General features: G+C 42.7%; 1 protein-coding gene across 1 annotated transcript in view; it reads right to left on the reverse strand.

Annotated features, from left to right (window-relative positions):
• Positions 1-19291, reverse strand: part of LOC120033929 (growth factor receptor-bound protein 2) — a 52154-nt gene that overhangs the window by 11782 nt on the left and 21081 nt on the right. Inside the window, exon 3 of the mRNA XM_038980333.1 lies at positions 2823-2920. Coding sequence (XP_038836261.1) covers positions 2823-2920 — 98 coding nt within the window. The remainder of the gene's footprint in view (positions 1-2822; positions 2921-19291) is intronic.

Consider the following 19291-nt stretch of genomic DNA (forward strand, 5'->3'; position numbering starts at 1 on the left):
TTTTACAGAGATGTTATGGGAGGGACCATCAACCTGGTCACCTTCTCATTGAAAGTGGCACATATGCAAAAGTTTGGCACGAAACCACTGAGCCACGGAAGGAGATCTCTACTGGCTGCTACTGTTGAAGATCAAGCAAGATATGACTAAGCTTCTCACTGGCCAATCAACACGATGCACCGGTTCCATAGATGTCATCATTGTGACGAACGCACTACCTATGCATGTGAGAAATGCAAAGCGCCACTGCACATTGAGTGCTTCAAGATATACCATGGACAGTAGAAAGGGAGATAAGAGCGAATGAAAAAGGGCTGAAAAAGCCAATAAAAGAAAACTAGATAAGTCAATAAAGGGTGAGGAGAAGCAGTACAACGGACTCTAGGAAGAAAAGAAAAGTCGACGAAAAAGGGAAAAAGACCATCAAAATGACTGAAATGTTTTTGGAAAAGAGGATCAATTGATTCAAGACATACTGTATGCCAGTAGGTCTGACTGATCACAGTTCAAAATAGTGATGCACAAACTAATCGTGCACTTGGTTCTGAAGCCTACCTCTATGATATATATGTATGTATGTGTATAATATTTTTTTATTTTTTATTTTGTCCAGTGTAGGCCTCTACTTGAATGCATGTTCTACAGGCTACCTCTATCCTAAATGTTACCTTTATGTTCAATGTGAATGAATGACACGACTGCTATGCAGTTGTCATTGTGACATTTTAGTGCAACATTCACTAACAATGTTAATGAATATTACACTAAAGTACAATTTCAAATGTTACAATAAAGTAACAATATTAATGTTTCGATACATGTTGCACTAAAGCAACAATGTTACAATGTTGAAATACATTGATGGTTGTGTTTTTTTGTTTTTGCTCTGTATTCATATCGGTGTTGTATAAGGATTCTGATATGTAAAATAGCCACACTAGATTGTGATGGGCATTCTAGTGGCAATGCTGGGGACTGACAGTGACAGAGTTTTAAATGTGTTAATAACTGGGCTGGAATAAAGAATTTTCATGACTGCATTGGAGAAATATGTTAATTCAGTATACATCACATTATCCCACCGGTCACAATTGTGACCAACCATAAAACAGACTTTTTCACCTACTTTTCCATGAAAATGTAAAAAAAATTATGATTGATTATTTCAAAGGGTTACTAATGACACAAGATTTTGATATTTTCATGTCTGGGAAAAATTCAGGATGAAATGGGTTAAAGGGGCAGCTGAACATTTTGGTTAAAAGACTCGGGTCACAAAAATGTAATATAATTGAGCAATATACACCACATTACAAAGCATGGTCATCCGTTGTTTTTTTATATAATTATGGCGGAAAAATATTTTGCCGGGTAGCTCGTACATTTTTTCCATCTACCTGCACCAGTGGCTGGTTGGCCAAAAAGTAGGCCCTGATGGCAATGGCAGAAAAGTTAAAAAACTATTTTTTCTGTACTTCATTGCAAAAGAACCCTCCCCAGCGCAATGGTGCCCGAATGCTGGCTCGTTGTTTAATCATAGAATTGGGTCACACCATGTGGACATTGATTACATGTTGTCCCCAAAAGCAAGCAGAACTATTCGGAAATATAATGAACGGACTTGGGGACTGCTATTTCTTTAAACACACTCTGTGTCATAAGAACAAGAGTAGGGGAAGGGAATTGTATTCATTTGTATATTAATTAACAAACAGCAGTCCCACCATTGGACAATTACCACATTTGGTTCAAAATTGTAAGAAAACAAATGACACACTGCATGAAATTACTCATGATCCAAGCTTTTAGTCATAGGATGTCACAATTTTAACCAGTTAAATTAATGTGTTTGCTACTTTGGATAAAAAAGGTCTGTCACGTCAACTACCCATGGACTGTACCCAAAATAAGGCAGGCTAGTTGGTGTGTGTGCGCACTTGCTGCCTGGTGCCACTCCGTCACAGCTAGTCTATAGAGGGACAAAGGGCAAACTCCTGCCCCACTACTACTGGCATGGGATCAGATCACAACTGTCCCAAACACTAAGGCTACACTCAGGGCTTCCATTACACAGACAGACTGAGGGTAGGGACCAGACCCGAGATAACTTGTTTCTGCTGAACATCTCTTCCCCATGATCACAGCCACACCTGTTACTCACAACTCACACTCTGCCCACACCAGCTGACCTGACCTCTGCTTTCTCTCTGCTCATTAACACAGACTATGGATCAGCCATTTCTCACTATCCAAGTCCAGGCATTAATCATCAATAAATTGGCCCTGGAGCAGTTGCTAACAGCTTATACCTGCACTATATATCTGCATTCACTGTACACAGACAGACAAAGCCTAGGAATGGCATAGCTCCTTGGGACAGAGACAGCCAGACCCAGCCCCCTCCATACTCCAAAATCCCACCTGATAAAATCCCAGTGGCGATGAAATAAGGGTCAATATTAAATTAAGTCTAAGAGGCCCTGAGCACACTAATACAGAGAGCACTAATCTGGCACTGTGTGCTCCAGAGGTAATATCCTCTAAGAAACCTCAGTGCTTCAATGAACACACAGGGAGAAGATTCCACTGCGGTGGTACTGGCTATTTCAGCACAGTACTAGGAGTTGACGGGACTGTTCTGTTCAATTCAGACAGTTGTTTCATAGTGCCAAATCAATGTGATACATTGAAGCTGTGGCCCAGCGTGACCTGGCAGTCATGATGAGTCCTGTTTGCCTATACCCCGAGTCAGCAACAATAAGCTGGAGAGGTGAGTCCTCCTGAGTCATATTAGGAGTCTGGGTCAGGTGGTTCATACTTACGGATGTGCTTTCATCTCTATGTAGTTCTTGGGGATGAAGCCGTCTTTCCCGTTCAATTCTGCTTTGTACCAGTTCTGGTCACACTCTTCATTTAATACCTAGAGAAGGGAAGAGAGAGAGGTTAACAATATATCACATCTAGTAAACAGAGTACTTCTCTGGTCACTGTGAAGGGGGGCTGAAACGGTTTTGTATTCACTAATATGGCACAGCCATAAACGACAGACTGAGACACGTTTGTCTGTTGTGAGTACACTCCAAGCAAGCAAGCCTCCATGACACCAGGCCAGCTGTGGGAGCACTCTTGTATGAGAGACGTACGGTGGTTTGCAGGTTTGGGGGCACTGGTGCATGAGTGTGTCTAAGTTTGTGTGTGTGTGGCTGTTGTTGTTGAAAGACATGCACCTGTACACTGGTGCAGTTAGTCATGTAAAGCCTCTGGCTCGAACACTCATAGTCAGATGAAAGAAACTGTCGTCATCAATTCTCACCAGGGTTCTGACTCACAGTAATATATTGACACGTCCCACTCAAAACAAAGATATTCCAACCTCCATCTGTCCTGACTGAACACACAAATATCAGACCTTCCGGCTTCAGTACAGCCTTTCCATTTCAGAAGAAATAGGAGTCATACTAGATATAGTTTAGAATACACAGGTATTTCAATGTGATATGCTGACCACAGGCTTCAGTGTTGGGACACACTTCATGGTCTCTGCTTGGTGTTGAAACACCTTTAAACCATACTTGACAATGTGTGATCAAGGGAGGAACCCGGCCTACATCTTTTTGTCTGCAAAAAAAGTGTTGAGGAAATAGAGTGTGCAACATCCTTCCTGTGCACAGAGCACTGGGAGAGAGAGAGCCAGAGATAGAAAGGAAAGTGAGGCAGAGTGGGTGTGCCACCACTGTCACACCAGAGGGTTCTTAAAGCCTGCAAGGCTTTTTGGGCGACCTGACCAAATTCACATTGAAATGTGTGTTATAGATCTGTAATTCTCATTGAAAGCAAGTCTAAGAAGCAGTAGATCTGTTCTATATGCGCTATTTCTATGCTTCCCGTGCTTAAGTTTCATTTTTTGCATCTTTTACGTTCGGTTTTGTACACCAACTTCAAACAGCTGACAAAAAAATATTTTTGGTTATGGAAAAGATATTTCACAGCAGTTTAGATGGTACAATGACTATCTACACTATACTTGCTTGTTTTGTCACAAAAACTGAAATTAGGCAAACTATCAGAATTTTATCAACCAGGAAAAGCTGGAGCGATTTCTGCATATTGCATCTATCTTTAAACCTAACCTGAAATACCCAAGGGGCGGTTGCATTGCGTGCAGAATCAAACTCTTTTTGATTTACATAGATGGCTGACAGGTGAGGCAGTGATGATAAACTGAGTAACTAAACTTAAGCACCTGAATCCTTCGCAGATAGTGGTTTAGTGTTTAGTGTCTGCGGGTTCACATAACTTGGTCACACAGACCACATCAGAGTGTGTGAATTGGCCTGGAGGACCTGTGAGAAGAGGGGCTACAGATAGACTACAACCTTCAGGCACTCAGCACCTCAACCACATCCAGCAACAAGATGGCTTCTTAAGCCCCCATCAAACACAATACAGGCTCTGATCCAGAGCTATAAAATGATCTTCCAACTATCAGATAAGAGGGTTGCTCCGGGTGAGATTGATCTCACACAGACAGTAATTTACACAGTAGGCGTGTAGTTCCCCTAGAAGGGAAGGCAGACTGGTACAGCACAGTTTAGTTGGCAGGCTGTGTTGAACAGTGAGTTGTGCAGCAGTACAGAGGGCTTCTGGCCACAGAATATTGATCTATGCATTACACAGCGGTTGGGAAACATCTCCATAATGCATACACAACAATGTAAATGCAGCTAGACATGTTTTCTATCAGGTATCATTTTACATTGTTCACAAAAGAAAAGCTGCAGCTATGGTAGAGAGGAAGGACCTACTCATGTCACAACATCTAACCGTCATAGCCCTATCTGACCAGACACTACAGACACCAGACACTTCAACTTTCAGTGTCTTTTAATCCCGCCCCATCCTGTAAGAGTCAAGTTTTTCAGAACTCGTTCTACTTCGGTGTGTAGTGTTGATCTGAAGCCCACGCAAGCAACCAGTCCCCCTGGTGGTAAAAAGCACTATGGCTTAGTGGAAAGAGGCAAGCAGGAGACAACTTTAACAGGAGTCATGTAAGACTACGTGAAGGCATCCCAGGTCATCAGTGTCAGCAGTACAGTGTCAGTGGTGAGATTGACATTAGGTCTATCCACTCTTTCCACCACACCCTCCTACTTCTCAAAGCCCCGATGATGGGGGTCTGGCAATTTCCCCCCCAGCTGTTCACTGGCCTCAGTGCTCTCTGACCTCTCTGCTCCAGCTAGCCTGCAGCACAGCAGCTGTCACTGTGGAACCACAGCCACTACGGCACAAGAGACAAAATTACAGAGGGGGGAAGGAGGGAGGAGTCCATGCCTGTGGCACTATGATAATGTGAGTGAATGTGAATAGGTTGTGAGGAGCACAGGGGGGAGACGGGCACAGTGATGGAAGAGTATGCCTGTGGCAGTGTGTGTGTGGTCTTACAATTGGTGGGGCAATGCAGGCAGGCAGCCTCTGGGCGTGACTGATTGCACATGTGTAGACGTGGCAGACATGCGGTCTGGAACTCTGAACTCCAGGTGATCTCACTTTCTCTACATCTTATTACAAACACTACACTCCACCTTAGTCTCATCACCTACACAGTTCACGACTTATCTACCTCAAACATAACAGCTCACAGACACTCCCTCATGTTCTCTTGCAGATATTACAAAAGGCTTGGATTTTCGTGATTTTAGGGGTAAGGCCATTTGCCCAATCTACCAGGGCACCAAGGCAATTAACCAAAATAGTCAATTAAATTGATTTGAAAACCAAAAAACAACTATTCTCTTAAGAAAAGCATAAGTGTATGTAAATGTAAATAAAACATTAGCCTACATGTCAAAGTGTAGGCGATAGACTGTGTATTGGCTACAGCCTGTCATGTCCAGACCAAAGCTGACATGAGGCGCCTGAAAATGTAACCAAACTTTAAATGAGACTTTTAAACACACACACGGCTAAACACCAGTCATGTTTGACAAATATAATGTAGGATCATTATTAATATCTAAAGGCTTGACAATGTCGACACATATATATATATATATATCACACACACATATACATACACACATACATACATACATACATACATACATACATACATACATACATACATACAGTGGGGCAAAAAAGTATTTAGTCAGCCACCAATTGTGCAAGTTCTCCCACTTAAAAAGATGAGGCGCCTGTAATTTTCATCATAGGTACACTTCAACTATGACAGACAAAATGAGAGAGAAAAATCCAGAAAAATCACATTGTAGGATTTTTTATGAATTTATTTGCAAATTATGGTGGAAAATAAGTATTTGGTCACCTACAAACAAGCAAGATTTCTGGCTCTCACAGACCTGTAACTTCTTCTTTAAGAGGCTCCTCTGTCCTCCACTCATTACCTGTATTAATGGCACCTGTTTGAACTTGTTATCAGTATAAAAGACACCTGTCCACAACCTCAAACAGTCACACTCCAAACTTCACTATGGCCAAGACCAAAGAGCTGTCAAAGGACACCAGAAACAAAATTGTAGACCTGCACCAGGCTGGGAAGACTGAATCTGCAATAGGTAAGCAGCTTGGTTTGAAGAAATCAACTGTGGGAGCAATTATTAGGAAATGGAAGACATACAAGACCACTGATAATCTCCCTCGATCTGGGGCTCCATGCAAGATCTCACCCCGTGGGGTCAAAATGATCACAAGAACGGTGAGCAAAAATCCCAGAACCACACGGGGGGACCTAGTGAATGACCTGCAGAGAGCTGGGACCAAAGTAACAAAGCCTACCATCAGTAACACACTACGCCGCCAGGGACTCAAATCCTGCAGTGCCAGACGTGTCCCCCTGCTTAAGCCAGTACATGTCCAGGCCCGTCTGAAGTTTGCTAGAGAGCATTTGGATGATCCAGAAGAAGATTGGGAGAATGTCATATGGTCAGATGAAACCAAAATATAACTTTTTGGTAAAAATTCAACTCGTCGTGTTTGGAGGACAAAGAATGCTGAGTTGCATCCAAAGAACACCATACCTACTGTGAAGCATGGGGGTGGAAACATCATGCTTTGGGGCCGTTTTTATGCAAAGGGACCAGGACGACTGATCCGTGTAAAGGAAAGAATGAATGGGGCCATGTATCGTGAGATTTTGAGTGAAAACCTCCTTCCATCAGCAAGGGCATTGAAGATGAAACGTGGCTGGGTCTTTCAGCATGACAATGATCCCAAACACACCGCCCGGGCAACGAAGGAGTGGCTTCGTAAGAAGCATTTCAAGGTCCTGGAGTGGCCTAGCCAGTCTCCAGATCTCAACCCCATAGAAAATCTTTGGAGGGAGTTGAAAGTCCGTGTTGCCCAGCAACAGCCCCAAAACATCACTGCTCTAGAGGAGATCTGCATGGAGGAATGGGCCAAAATACCAGCAACAGTGTGTGAAAACCTTGTGAAGACTTACAGAAAACGTTTGACCTCTGTCATTGCCAACAAAGGGTATATAACAAAGTATTGAGAAACTTTTGTTATTGACCAAATACTTATTTTCCACCATAATTTGCAAATAAATTCATTAAAAATCCTACAATGTGGTTTTCTGGATTTTTTTTCTCATTTTGTCTGTCATAGTTGAAGTGTACCTATGATGAAAATTACAAGCCTCTCTCATCTTTTTAAGTGGGAGAACTTGCACAATTGGTGGCTGACTAAATACCTTTTTGCCCCACTGTAGTTCTGTGTATTGATTTTAAGAAAGGCATTGATGTTTATGGTTAGGTACACGTTGGAGCAACGAGTCCTTTTTCGCGAATGCGCACTGCATCGATTATATGCAACGCAGGACACGCTTGATAAACTAGTAATATCATCATGACTAGTGATTATGATTGATTGATTGTTTTTTATAAGATAAGTTTAATGCTAGTTAGCAACTTACCTTGGCTTCTTACTGCATTCGCGTAACAGGCGGGCTCCTCGTGAGGCAGGTGGTTAGAGCGTTGGACTAGTTAACCGTAAGGTTGCAAGATTGAATCCCTGAGCTGACAAGGTAAAAATCTGTCGTTCTGCCCCTGAACAAGGCAGTTAACCCACCGTTCCTAGGCCGTCATTGAAAATAAGAATGTGTTCTTAACTGACTTGCCTAGTTAAATAAAGGTGTAAAAAAATAAAATAATAATAATAATAATAATATCGGCAAAAATCGGCGTCCAAAATTATCGATTTCCGATTGTTATGAAAACTTGAAATCGGCCCTAATTAATCGGCCATTCCGATTAATCGGTCGACCTCTAGTCAGGATGAGCCTGCAGGAAGGGTACCACATGAGGGAGGAGGATGTCTTCCCTGTAACGAACAGCGTAGAGATTACCTGCAATGACAACAAGCTCAGTCCGATGCTGCTATGACACGCCGCCCCAGACCATGACGAACCCGCCACCTCCAAATCGATCCCGCTCCAGAGTACAGGCCTCGGTGTAACACTCATTCCTTCGACGATAAACGCGAAGACGACCATCACCTCTGGTGAGACAAAACCGCGACTCATCAGTGAAGGCGATGTTTGTGCCCATAGGCAATGTTGTTGCTGGTGATGTCTGGTGAGGACCTGCATTAAAACAGGCCTACAAGCCCTCAGTCCAGCCTCTCTCAGCCTATTGCGGACAGTCTGAGCACTGATGGAGGGATTGTGCGTTCCTGGTGTAACTCGGGCAGTTGTTGTTGCCATCCTGTACCTGTCCCGCAGGTGTGATGTTCGGATGTACCGATCCTGTGCAGGTGGTGTTACACGTGGTCTGCCACTGCGAGGACAATCAGCTGTCTGTCCTGTCTCCCTGTAGCGCTGTCTTAGGCGTCTCACAGTACGGACATTGCAATTTATTGCCCTGGCCACATCTGCAGTCGTCATGCCTCCTTGCAGCATGCCGAAAGCACGTTCACGCAGATGAGCAGGGACCCCGGGCGTCTTTCTTTTGGTGTTATTCAGAGTCAGTAGAAAGGCCACTTTAGTGTCCTAAGTTTTCATAACTGTGACCTTTATTGCCTACCGTCTGTAAGCTGTTAGTTTGTCTTAATGACCGTTCCACAGGTGCATGTTCATTAATTGTTTATGGTTCATTGAACAAGCATGGGAAACACTGTTTAAACCCTTTACAATGAAGATCTGTGAAGTTATTTAGATTTTTATGAATTATCTTTGAAAGACAGGGTCCTGAAAAACGGACATTTATTTTTTTGCTGAGTTTATATTTATATAAATACAAAAGTATGTGACACCCCTTCAAATTTGTGGATTTGGCTATTATAGCCAGACCGGTTGCTGAGCGGTGTATAAAATCGAGCACACAGCCATGCTTTCTCCATAGACAGATATTGGCTTTACTGAAGACCTCAGTGACTTTCAATGTAGCACCATCATAGGATGCCACCTTTCCAACAAGTCAGTTTGTTAAAATTCTGCCCTGCTAGAGCTGCCCCGGTCAACTTTAAGTGCTGTTATTGTGGCATGGAAACATCTTGGAGCAACAACGGCTCAGCCGAAAAGTGGTAGGCCACACAAGCTCACAGAATGGGACCACCAAGTGCGGAAGGGCGTAAAAAATTGTCTGTCCTTGGTTTTAACACTCACTACCGAGTTCCAAACTGCCTCTGGAAGCAACTGTTCGTCTGGAGCTTCATGAAATGGGTTTCCATGGCCGAGCAGCCACACACAAGCCTAAGATCACCATGCGCAATGTTCCAACATCTAGTGTAAAGCCTTCCCAGAAGAGTGGAGGCTGTTATAGCAGCAAAGGGGGGACCAACTCCATATTAAAGACCATTATTTTGGAATGAGATGTTCAACGAGCAGGTGTCCACAGTGTACAGGTCCTGTAGTGTACTTGAGGCACTGTTCGTTCACAAAGGAGAGAAAGGCCAGTGCCTGTTGCCCACTGAAACATCACCAACCTTGCAATCTGAGCGGAGGCAGTGAACATTTTTGAAACTATTTAACCATAATTGTAAATGTTGAAAACCTGGACGTTTCGTCATTTTATGAGGCATGTCTTACCATGTTCCGACCATTGGAATGTTAAGGGGATTCTTTTATAAACACTTCCTCATATGCCATTGAAACCAGTATTTCTCTCAGGTTCAACTTTATTTTGTTATCCAGCAGCCAAATTCACAATCCTAGTCATATTAACCCATGCTTGTTGTTGCGTCTTCAGATCTTCCCTCTTTCTACATTTCTGAAGGATATTTTCATCTCTGTCATATTCAACCGCTCGCATTTGCGGTGCACTTATGAGAACAGTGTTTTCCCGCTAATTGTATTTTGGAACATTTGCACTTATATCCTACTGCCGTGTGCGCATTGCTGCGCTTATAATGTGAAGAAATAGCCTAATAGTTGATCAACATTTTAAGCTAAACATTTTGATCTGTTGCATCAGCCTCATTGCTTTTTGAAGTTTGATGTACAGTGGTTGTATTAATTTGGGATCTGTTGTAACAACTGTCCCAGAGTCTATTTGGAATATTTATCTCACACACAGAATGAGAAGCTGACCAGTAGAATAGGTACATTTTTGTACTATGGGGGATAGTAGATTGACATAGGCTAGTGATTTTGCTGTTTGTTACTCATCTTGTTGGCTGACAAAAAGTAAATGTGGACAGTTCTAACATCTTCAATATGTGCCTCGGAATTCCATAAGGACGCGTGTCGTTGCAACTACGATGTGTCGGCTTTCACTTGTATATGCATGTATATTTTTTACAGCTCTCGGGATATAATTATTGTTTGGATAACCTTATTTACTATTATGTATTGTTTTTTATCTTAATTTGTTTCACTCTTTATGCGTTGTGCACTGCAAAGAACACCGGAAGAAGAATTATCACAGTGAATAATTGTAATATTTGTTTATGTGTCAATTAATCCCATAAGGGATGGGTTGCCAACTTGCGATTTGACACGAAAATAAAATGTAATTCACTGCAGCCTACTTCGGAGCTATGATACCTGAGAGAAGGACCAGATCGTGTGTCGGGCATTGAATAATAAGAATTTAGATATCTGAGAGAGCTATGTGAGTGAGAGGTGCTTCGGAGCACGGTGATTGGCAGCCAGGAGAAGGGAATTAGAATTATATTCAGCACTTTGGCCGTAAGGCATGGATTATTTTAGGGGAATTATGGCCATACATGGCGGTCGATGCCGCCGGGAAATGCAAGGCCTGTTAACACATATCTAAACACTCACTGCTGATTCACGCACAGCATCATTTTAAATCTGTGGACTACCAGTGCCTTAGGGGTCCTGGTAAAAGTGTGATCTAATGGTGTGAGTGACTGAAGCTCATGATGTGTGTGGGTGATGGTGTGAAAGAGCTACAAGTGCCACTTTACCCTGCATGGTGACCTAGAAGTGGTTACAAGAGTCAAGTAAAAGTGAGAGTAGGGCTGTGGCGGTCACGGAATTGTGTCAGCCGGTGATTGTCAAGCAAATAACTGTCCGTCTCACGGTAATTGACCGTTAATTAACATAAACACATTTAGCATCTCCTGGCTTCCACACATAGCCTACAAGCCACTGATGCAGGCCTTTGGAACATCTACATTTTAAAAAGTCTAATAAATCCATGTAATATAGCCTACACCTTCACAATAAATCCATATTTTTTTTAGACAGGTCTAAAGAAACATGATATGAAGAAAATATATTTCAGAAGAACAGAATAGCATACTCTGAGTTGTCCTTTTGTTAGGTCCTGATTTGGCTATGCCAAATGGCTGTGGGCTACAATAGTTCATTTAGCAGACAAGATTTGCTTAGAATTCCGTGGCATTATTTTATAGTATGAAGAATACAATTGAAAAAAAGCTGAATAAAATAGTAAGGATATTTTCTCCAAACGATTTGAGGGAGTGCGCACATATTCTGTGTTGAGAGGTTAACAAAGAAATAGGTCCTCCTATATGCTTAATTTAGAGTTATTAATGTAACTTTAGTTGTTCTAAAATGTTGGGCTATATATTTAGATGTTTTATATATTGAAAGGCTGCATGATGCGACTAACGATGATTTGAAAAAAGTAGCTAGAAAGGCATGAGCTCTGCTTCATTTTTTTGTGCAGCCTGTACACACTTTATCAGTCTCTCATTCACAATTTGACAAGCACTTGATAATGCCTCAAATTTCACAACAGCCTCCCCTTTGTGTGGCGTAATGCACCATGCCTTTTGCTGCTGTTGTGCCCTTGTCCCTGAGTTCTGCGTTGTGCCCTTCTCCCTGAGTGCTGAAAAGCACATCTCACTCACATGGCTCTCCATCACATGATTGGGTCTTTCTCACAGGCTACAAGTGAAGACAGACAACACTGGGGACGCAATTGCGCACGTCCTTATCCGAGGTGCATATATATACACTGCTCAAAAAAATAAAGGGAACACTTAAACAACACAATGTAACTCCAAGTCAATCACACTTCTGTGAAATCAAACTGTCCACTTAGGAAGCAACACTGATTGACAATAAATTTCACATGCTGTTGTGCAAATGGAATAGACAAAAGGTGGAAATTATAGGCAATTAGCAAGACACCCCCAAATAAAGGAGTGGTTCTGCAGGTGGTGACCACAGACCACTTCTCAGTTCCTATGCTTCCTGGCTGATGTTTTGGTCACTTTTGAATGCTGGCGGTGCTTTCACTCTAGTGGTAGCATGAGACGGAGTCTACAACCCACACAAGTGGCTCAGGTAGTGCAGCTCATCCAGGATGGCACATCAATGCGAGCTGTGGCAAGAAGGTTTGCTGTGTCTGTCAGCGTAGTGTCCAGAGCATGGAGGCGCTACCAGGAGACAGGCCAGTACATCAGGAGACGTGGAGGAGGCCGTAGGAGGGCAACAACCCAGCAGCAGGACCGCTACCTCCGCCTTTGTGCAAGGAGGAGCACTGCCAGAGCCCTGCAAAATGACCTCCAGCAGGCCACAAATGTGCATGTGTCTGCTCAAACGGTCAGAAACAGACTCCATGAGGGTGGTTATGAGGGCCCGACGTCCACAGGTGGGGGTTGTGCTTACAGCCCAACACCGTGCAGGACGTTTGGCATTTGCCAGAGAACACCAAGATTGGCAAATTCGCCACTGGCGCCCTGTGCTCTTCACAGATGAAAGCAGGTTCACACTGAGCACATGTGACAGACGTGACAGAGTCTGGAGACGCTGTGGAGAACGTTCTGCTGCCTGCAACATCCTCCAGCATGACCGGTTTGGCGGTGGGTCAATTCATGGTGTGGGGTGGCATTTCTTTGGGGGGCCGCACAGCCCTCCATGTGCTCGCCAGAGGTAGCCTGACTGCCATTAGGTACCGAGATGAGATCCTCAGACCCCTTGTGAGACCATATGCTGGTGCGGTTGGCCCTGGGTTCCTCCTAATGCAAGACAATGCTAGACCTCATGTGGCTGGAGTGTGTCAGCAGTTCCTGCAAGAGGAAGGCATTGATGCTATGGACTGGCCCGCCCGTTCCCCAGACCTGAATCCAATTGAGCACATCTGGGACATCATGTCTCGCTCCATCCACCAACGCCACGTTGCACCACAGACTGTCCAGGAGTTGGCGGATGCTTTAGTCCAGGTCTGGGAGGAGATCCCTCAGGAGACCATCCGCCACCTCATCAGGAGCATGCCCAGGCGTTGTAGGGAGGTCATACAGGCACGTGGAGGCCACACACACTACTGAGCCTCATTTTGACTTGTTTTAAGGACATTACATTAAAGTTGGATCAGCCTGTAGTGTGGTTTTCCACTTTAATTTTGAGTGTGACTCCAAATCCAGACCTCCATGGGTTGATAAATTTGATTTCCATTGATAATTTTTGTGTGATTTTGTTGTCAGCACATTGAACTATGTAAAGAAAAAAGTATTTAATAAGAATATTTCATTCATTCAGATCTAAGATGTGTTATTTTAGTGTTCCCTTTATTTTTTTTGAGCAGTGTATATATTTTTTTACCCCTTTTTCTCCCCAATTTCGTGGTATCCAATTGGTAGTTACAGTCTTGTCTCATCGCTGCAACTCCCGTACGGACTCGGGAGAGGCGAAGGTCGAGAGCCGTGTGTCCTCCGAAACACAACCCAGCAAAGCCGCACTGCTTCTTGACACAATGCCTACTTAACCCGGAAGCCAGCCACACCAATGTGTCGGAGGAAACACCGTACACCTGGTGACCGTGCACTGCGCCCAGCCCGCCACAGGAGTTGCTAGTGCGCGATGGGACAAGGACATCCCTGCTGGTCAAACCCTCCCCTAACCCGGACGACGCTGTGCCAATTGTGCGCCGCCCCATGGGTCTCCCAGTCGCGGCCGGCTGCGACAGAGCCTGGACTCAAACCCAGAATCTCTAGTGGCACAGCAACACTGTGATGCAGTGCCTTAGACCACTGCTCCACTCGGGAGGCCCCGAGGTGCAAATTGAAGATATTGGAAGAACTGTCCACATTTACTTTTTGTCAGCCAATAAGATGAGTAGGCCTAAGGAACAGCGAAAGCACTAGCCTATGTCAATCTACTATCCCCCATAGTACAAAAGTTGACCTACTCTATTCTGTGCAAGAAATAAATATTCCAAACACAATCTGGGACAGTTGTGGAATGCGATAGATCCCAAATTAATACAACCACTAGCATTAAAAAAAACTTTTTTACGCAATGTGGCCGACGCAACAGATCAGAACATTTTGCTTAAAATGTTGATAAACTATTTCTTCATTATAAGCGCAGCAATGCACACACGGAAGTAGGCTATAAGCGTGAATGTTCCATTAGCAGGAAAAAAACATGATCAAAAGTGACAGTAAATGTGATTATGTATGTATGCTTTTATTATAAACGGTGCAGTTATGGTGAAAATGATCTTCCCCAAACTTGAAACTCACGCACTGCGTACAGTATGTATGCCAGTTAGACTCTACACCCCTTGTAAAGCACATTAATGTGCTTAATTTTAAGAAGTAATTTTGCCACTTTAGTGATACAAACCTTATCAAAACACATATAGGCCTATGGGCTAGGCTACATGAGGTGTGAGACTATGATTTGAAAAAGTTGCAAAAAAAGGCATTGTTTCTTGCCTTACATTGGGCATCATTCACAAGTGATAGTTTATAATTCACAAGTGATAGGCTAATATTGTCAACCATCAAACTATTATTGATTTAATCTAGTCTTTACATATACTAAATAATATGAGATTTGTTTTGATTTAGAATGGACCATTATCATGCACTTGTCTCAAAACAGGGACATGGGAAAAATATACATGTAATCTATGCACTTTCCTGTGGTTCATTTTCATGCCAGCCTAGTAAGCTATACTCCTGTTGTAAAGACAAGCAATGTGCTTAATATAATGAAAGTTGAGAAATAAATATATTAGGCCTAGCCTATAGAAAGCTGACGGGATATCCCTCTTTTTAAGAGGCCATCACTATGTTTTCTCACGCAATTGCATAGCCTATAGAAATGTTGCGCACCATAAGCTAATGGGCTCTCATTAAGTGTTTGATTAGATATTCGATTACATTTGCATTAATGTCAGAGTGCTGAGTACTAGGCAGAGGAAGTTAGCAAGTTTGGTAGGCTACTAATGACCATCAGCAGCATCAGAGCTTGGAGAAGCCTAATTACCGTGTCTAAACGGTCACGTGGAATTTGACTGCCTTCATGACTCGTGACCGCCGGTGTGGCAGTAATACGGTCACCGCAACTGCTCTAAGTGAGAAGTGGTTTGTAGAGGCAAACAAAACACAGCCCCACCTCTGTACAACCCTGACACTCCATCAGCACCTAACTGCCGCATCCGAGTGAGTATGAGGTCTCAAGTAGAGATATCAGAGGACAGTCAGAACAGATCGCAGGGGTCTCATAAACATGTAAAAAATAGTGATAAATTGAGGCGCCACAGATTGAGAAGCAGATATTTTTTTCTGCGCTTTCTCTGTTCTCAGGTGAAGCTTGCATTCTAAACTTCACCTGAGAACAGAGAAAGCACAGAGAAATACCTGCTTCTCAACCTTGCATTCTAAACAGACCTCAAACTACTTCTCAACCCAACCAAAACCAAGTACATGACCTTGTCAAGCAAAAAAAACAACTCAGTCTCCAGCCGAACACACCCTCATTGTCAACAACACCTCCATTGAACAAGTACCGCATTACAAATACCTGGGCACCTGGCTTGATGAATAACTCAACTTCAGCACCCATATCATTAACCGCAAAATCTAATCCAGACTGGGCTTTCTCTACCGCAACAAATCCTGCTTTACCCGCCCCGCCAATGTCCTGTGTCCTCCCTCTGTTGGACTATGGTGACACTCTACCGCAACACCTCCAAAACCTGCTCTCAAAACTAAATACTCTGTACCGCTCAGTCATCAGATTTTCCACTGGAGCCCCCTACCGCACCCACCACTGTTCCCTCTATGAGCAGTTTGGACAACCATCCCTCACAAGCAGACAACAAATTCATAGGTTCACCATAATTTACAAAACCCTTACTAGCAAAGCCCCCCTCTACCTCTTTAAATTCCTCTCCATGTCCTCCTACAGCCTACATCTCCCTGTCTGTTCCAACATCCTGCTCCAACTCTGGCTCCAAAACATTAACACTCTGCTGCTACTGACTGGAATAAAGTCCAGCAGGACTTAACTCAACCAATTAATCTCCATTCCCAGTTTCATTAACTTTTTGGGGACAGGGGGCAGTATTCGGAAGTTTGGATGACTGATGTGCCCAAAGTAAACTGCCTGCTACTCAGGCCTAGAAGCTAGGATATGCATATAATTGGTAGATTTGGATAGAAAACACTCTAAAGTTTCCAAAACCGTTAAAATAATGTCTGTGAGTATAACAGAACTGATATGGAAGGAAAATCCATCTAGGAAGTGCTATTATTTTGAAATGGCTGTTTTTCCATTGAAAGTCTATCCACCATACAAAGACTTATGACGCAGTTCACGATCCCTATGGCTTCCACAACATGTGGCCAGTCTTCAGGCATTGTTTCAGGCTTTCACTCTGAAAAATGAGTGAGAACACCACTTTCAATGAGAGGCCAGTGGAAATTTCCAGAGATGTGTCCTGCGCGATCCCGAGAGCACGCCCTTCTTGTTTTTCCTTTTCTATTGATGAAGCTATTGTCCGGTTGAAATATGATCGATTATTTATGACAAAAACAAAATGAGGATTGATTATAAACATTGTTTGACATGTTTCTACGAACTTCTATGGTACTTCTTTGATTTTTCGTCTGCCTGCTGTGACTGCGCTTTGTGCCAATGGATTACTGAACAAAACGCACCAACAAAACTGAGGTTTTTGGACATAAACAGGGACTTTATCGAACAAAACAAACATTTATTGTGTAACATGGAGTCTTGTGAGTGCAACCATACGAAGATCATCAAAGGTAAGTGATAAATTCTTTCGCTATTTCTGACTTTTGTTACTCCTCTGCTTGGCTGGTTACTGTTTGTAATGATTTGTCTGCTGGGCGCTGTTCTCAGATAATCGCATGGTTTGCTTTCGCCGTAAAGCCTTTTTGAAATCTGGCACAGCGGTTGGATTAACAAGAAGTTTATCTTTAAGCTGATGTATAACACTTGTATCTTTTATGTATGATTATTATGAGGATTTCTGTTTTGTTGAGTTTCACGCTCTGCAATTTCACCGGATGTTGTTTGAGACAGTGGATTACTGAACAAAACGCGCTAACAAAAACTGAGATTTTTGGATATAAAGAGGGACTTTATCGAACAAAACAAACATTTATTGGGTAACTGGGAGTCTTGTGAGTGCAACCATATGAAGACCATATGAAGATCAAAGGTAAGTGATTAATTTTATCGCTAAAGTATTTTTGAAATCTGACACTGTGGTTGGATTAACAAGAAGGTTATCTTTAAGCCGATGTATAACACTTGTATGTTTTAGGAATTTTTATTATGAGTATTTCTGTTTTTGAATTTGGCGCTCTGCAATTTCACTGGCTGTTGTCGAGGTGGGACGCTACCGCCCCACCTATCCCAAAGAAGTTAACAGGTTAAATTAGCTGGTTATCCACCCCTGGGACTGCTTTTCGAGTAAGTGGCTACTAGTTGTGTCCCCTGTGTTTTACTGATGTGTTATAAAGATGTATTTTTTTTCTTCTGTTTTTGCGTGGAATGTCTGCTTTGTCTGCATGTTGTCATCTGTCTGCATTGCTGCACGGTTACTGCCCTCCCTTGGCCAGGTCATTATTGTAAAATAGAATGTGTTCAATGATTTACCCGGTTAAATAAAAGGTTAAATAAAATAAATAAACAGGCCTGCTTCCTTGCTGGAATATTCCTGGGGAAAGACCCAGAATAAATGTCAGCTCAAGGTACAGTCATAAAATGTAATTTAATTCAGGTTCCCATGAATAATTAACCAAATAAAGACAATATGCAAACTCTGTACATTCAACAGAACAAAGCAAAACCAAAATAAGTTATTGTACCAATATTTTCCCATTCACAATGAAAACCCTGTGATATCAGTATTCTACCAACATCCTGGGGAAGGTGTGTTTAAAGGTTGACTTGAGACCAAGAAGAAAAGTTTTGTAGTGGCAACCAATTTGCAAACTCTCTATCACATTATGTTGTTAGCTACCAGTTGCAGAGGTTTGCTCAGCCTGCGTAAAGAGATTACACTTCTCCCTGGGGCTCGAAGAGGACTGTTTACTCAGATTATGACCGAGTTGCTTTTAAAGGCTGAAAACATTCAATCTTCCATAAGTAGTTCCATGATAACATGAAACCACAAGGCAGTTCCTTTAAACGGTAAAGCCGTAAACCTAGTTGGCTTGTTTACCTCGCTTGGCTTAGTCTGCTTAACCAGTTTTGTTACTGTATCTCTTAACTGACAATGGCTATGAAGAACAATTCTCTCACATCAAATTCAACTCTAGGTCTAGTGCAAACGGTCTGATGACAAAAAAAAAATATGCTGAAAGAGCTGCAGCTGATGTGAAAAAGATTAAAACATTTGCTTTGTAGGCAGTTTCTTTCAGAGAAGGCAACACCAGAACTGTGACTGTGCATTGCTCTGTCTTCATGTGTTCCATGGCAGGCCTGTATTATGTTAATGAAATTCTGTGGGCACTCTGCATTCCCTCCCTCTAAAGAGATTTTTTTTTTTTTTTTTTTATCTGACTGAGGCACAATAGATTCAGGAGTTTCTATTAGCGATGCTAAAGTCCAGGGGATAATCTCCTCCACAGC

Source organism: Salvelinus namaycush, chromosome 41 (assembly GCF_016432855.1).
Source record: "Salvelinus namaycush isolate Seneca chromosome 41, SaNama_1.0, whole genome shotgun sequence".
Lineage (NCBI taxonomy): Eukaryota > Metazoa > Chordata > Actinopteri > Salmoniformes > Salmonidae > Salvelinus > Salvelinus namaycush.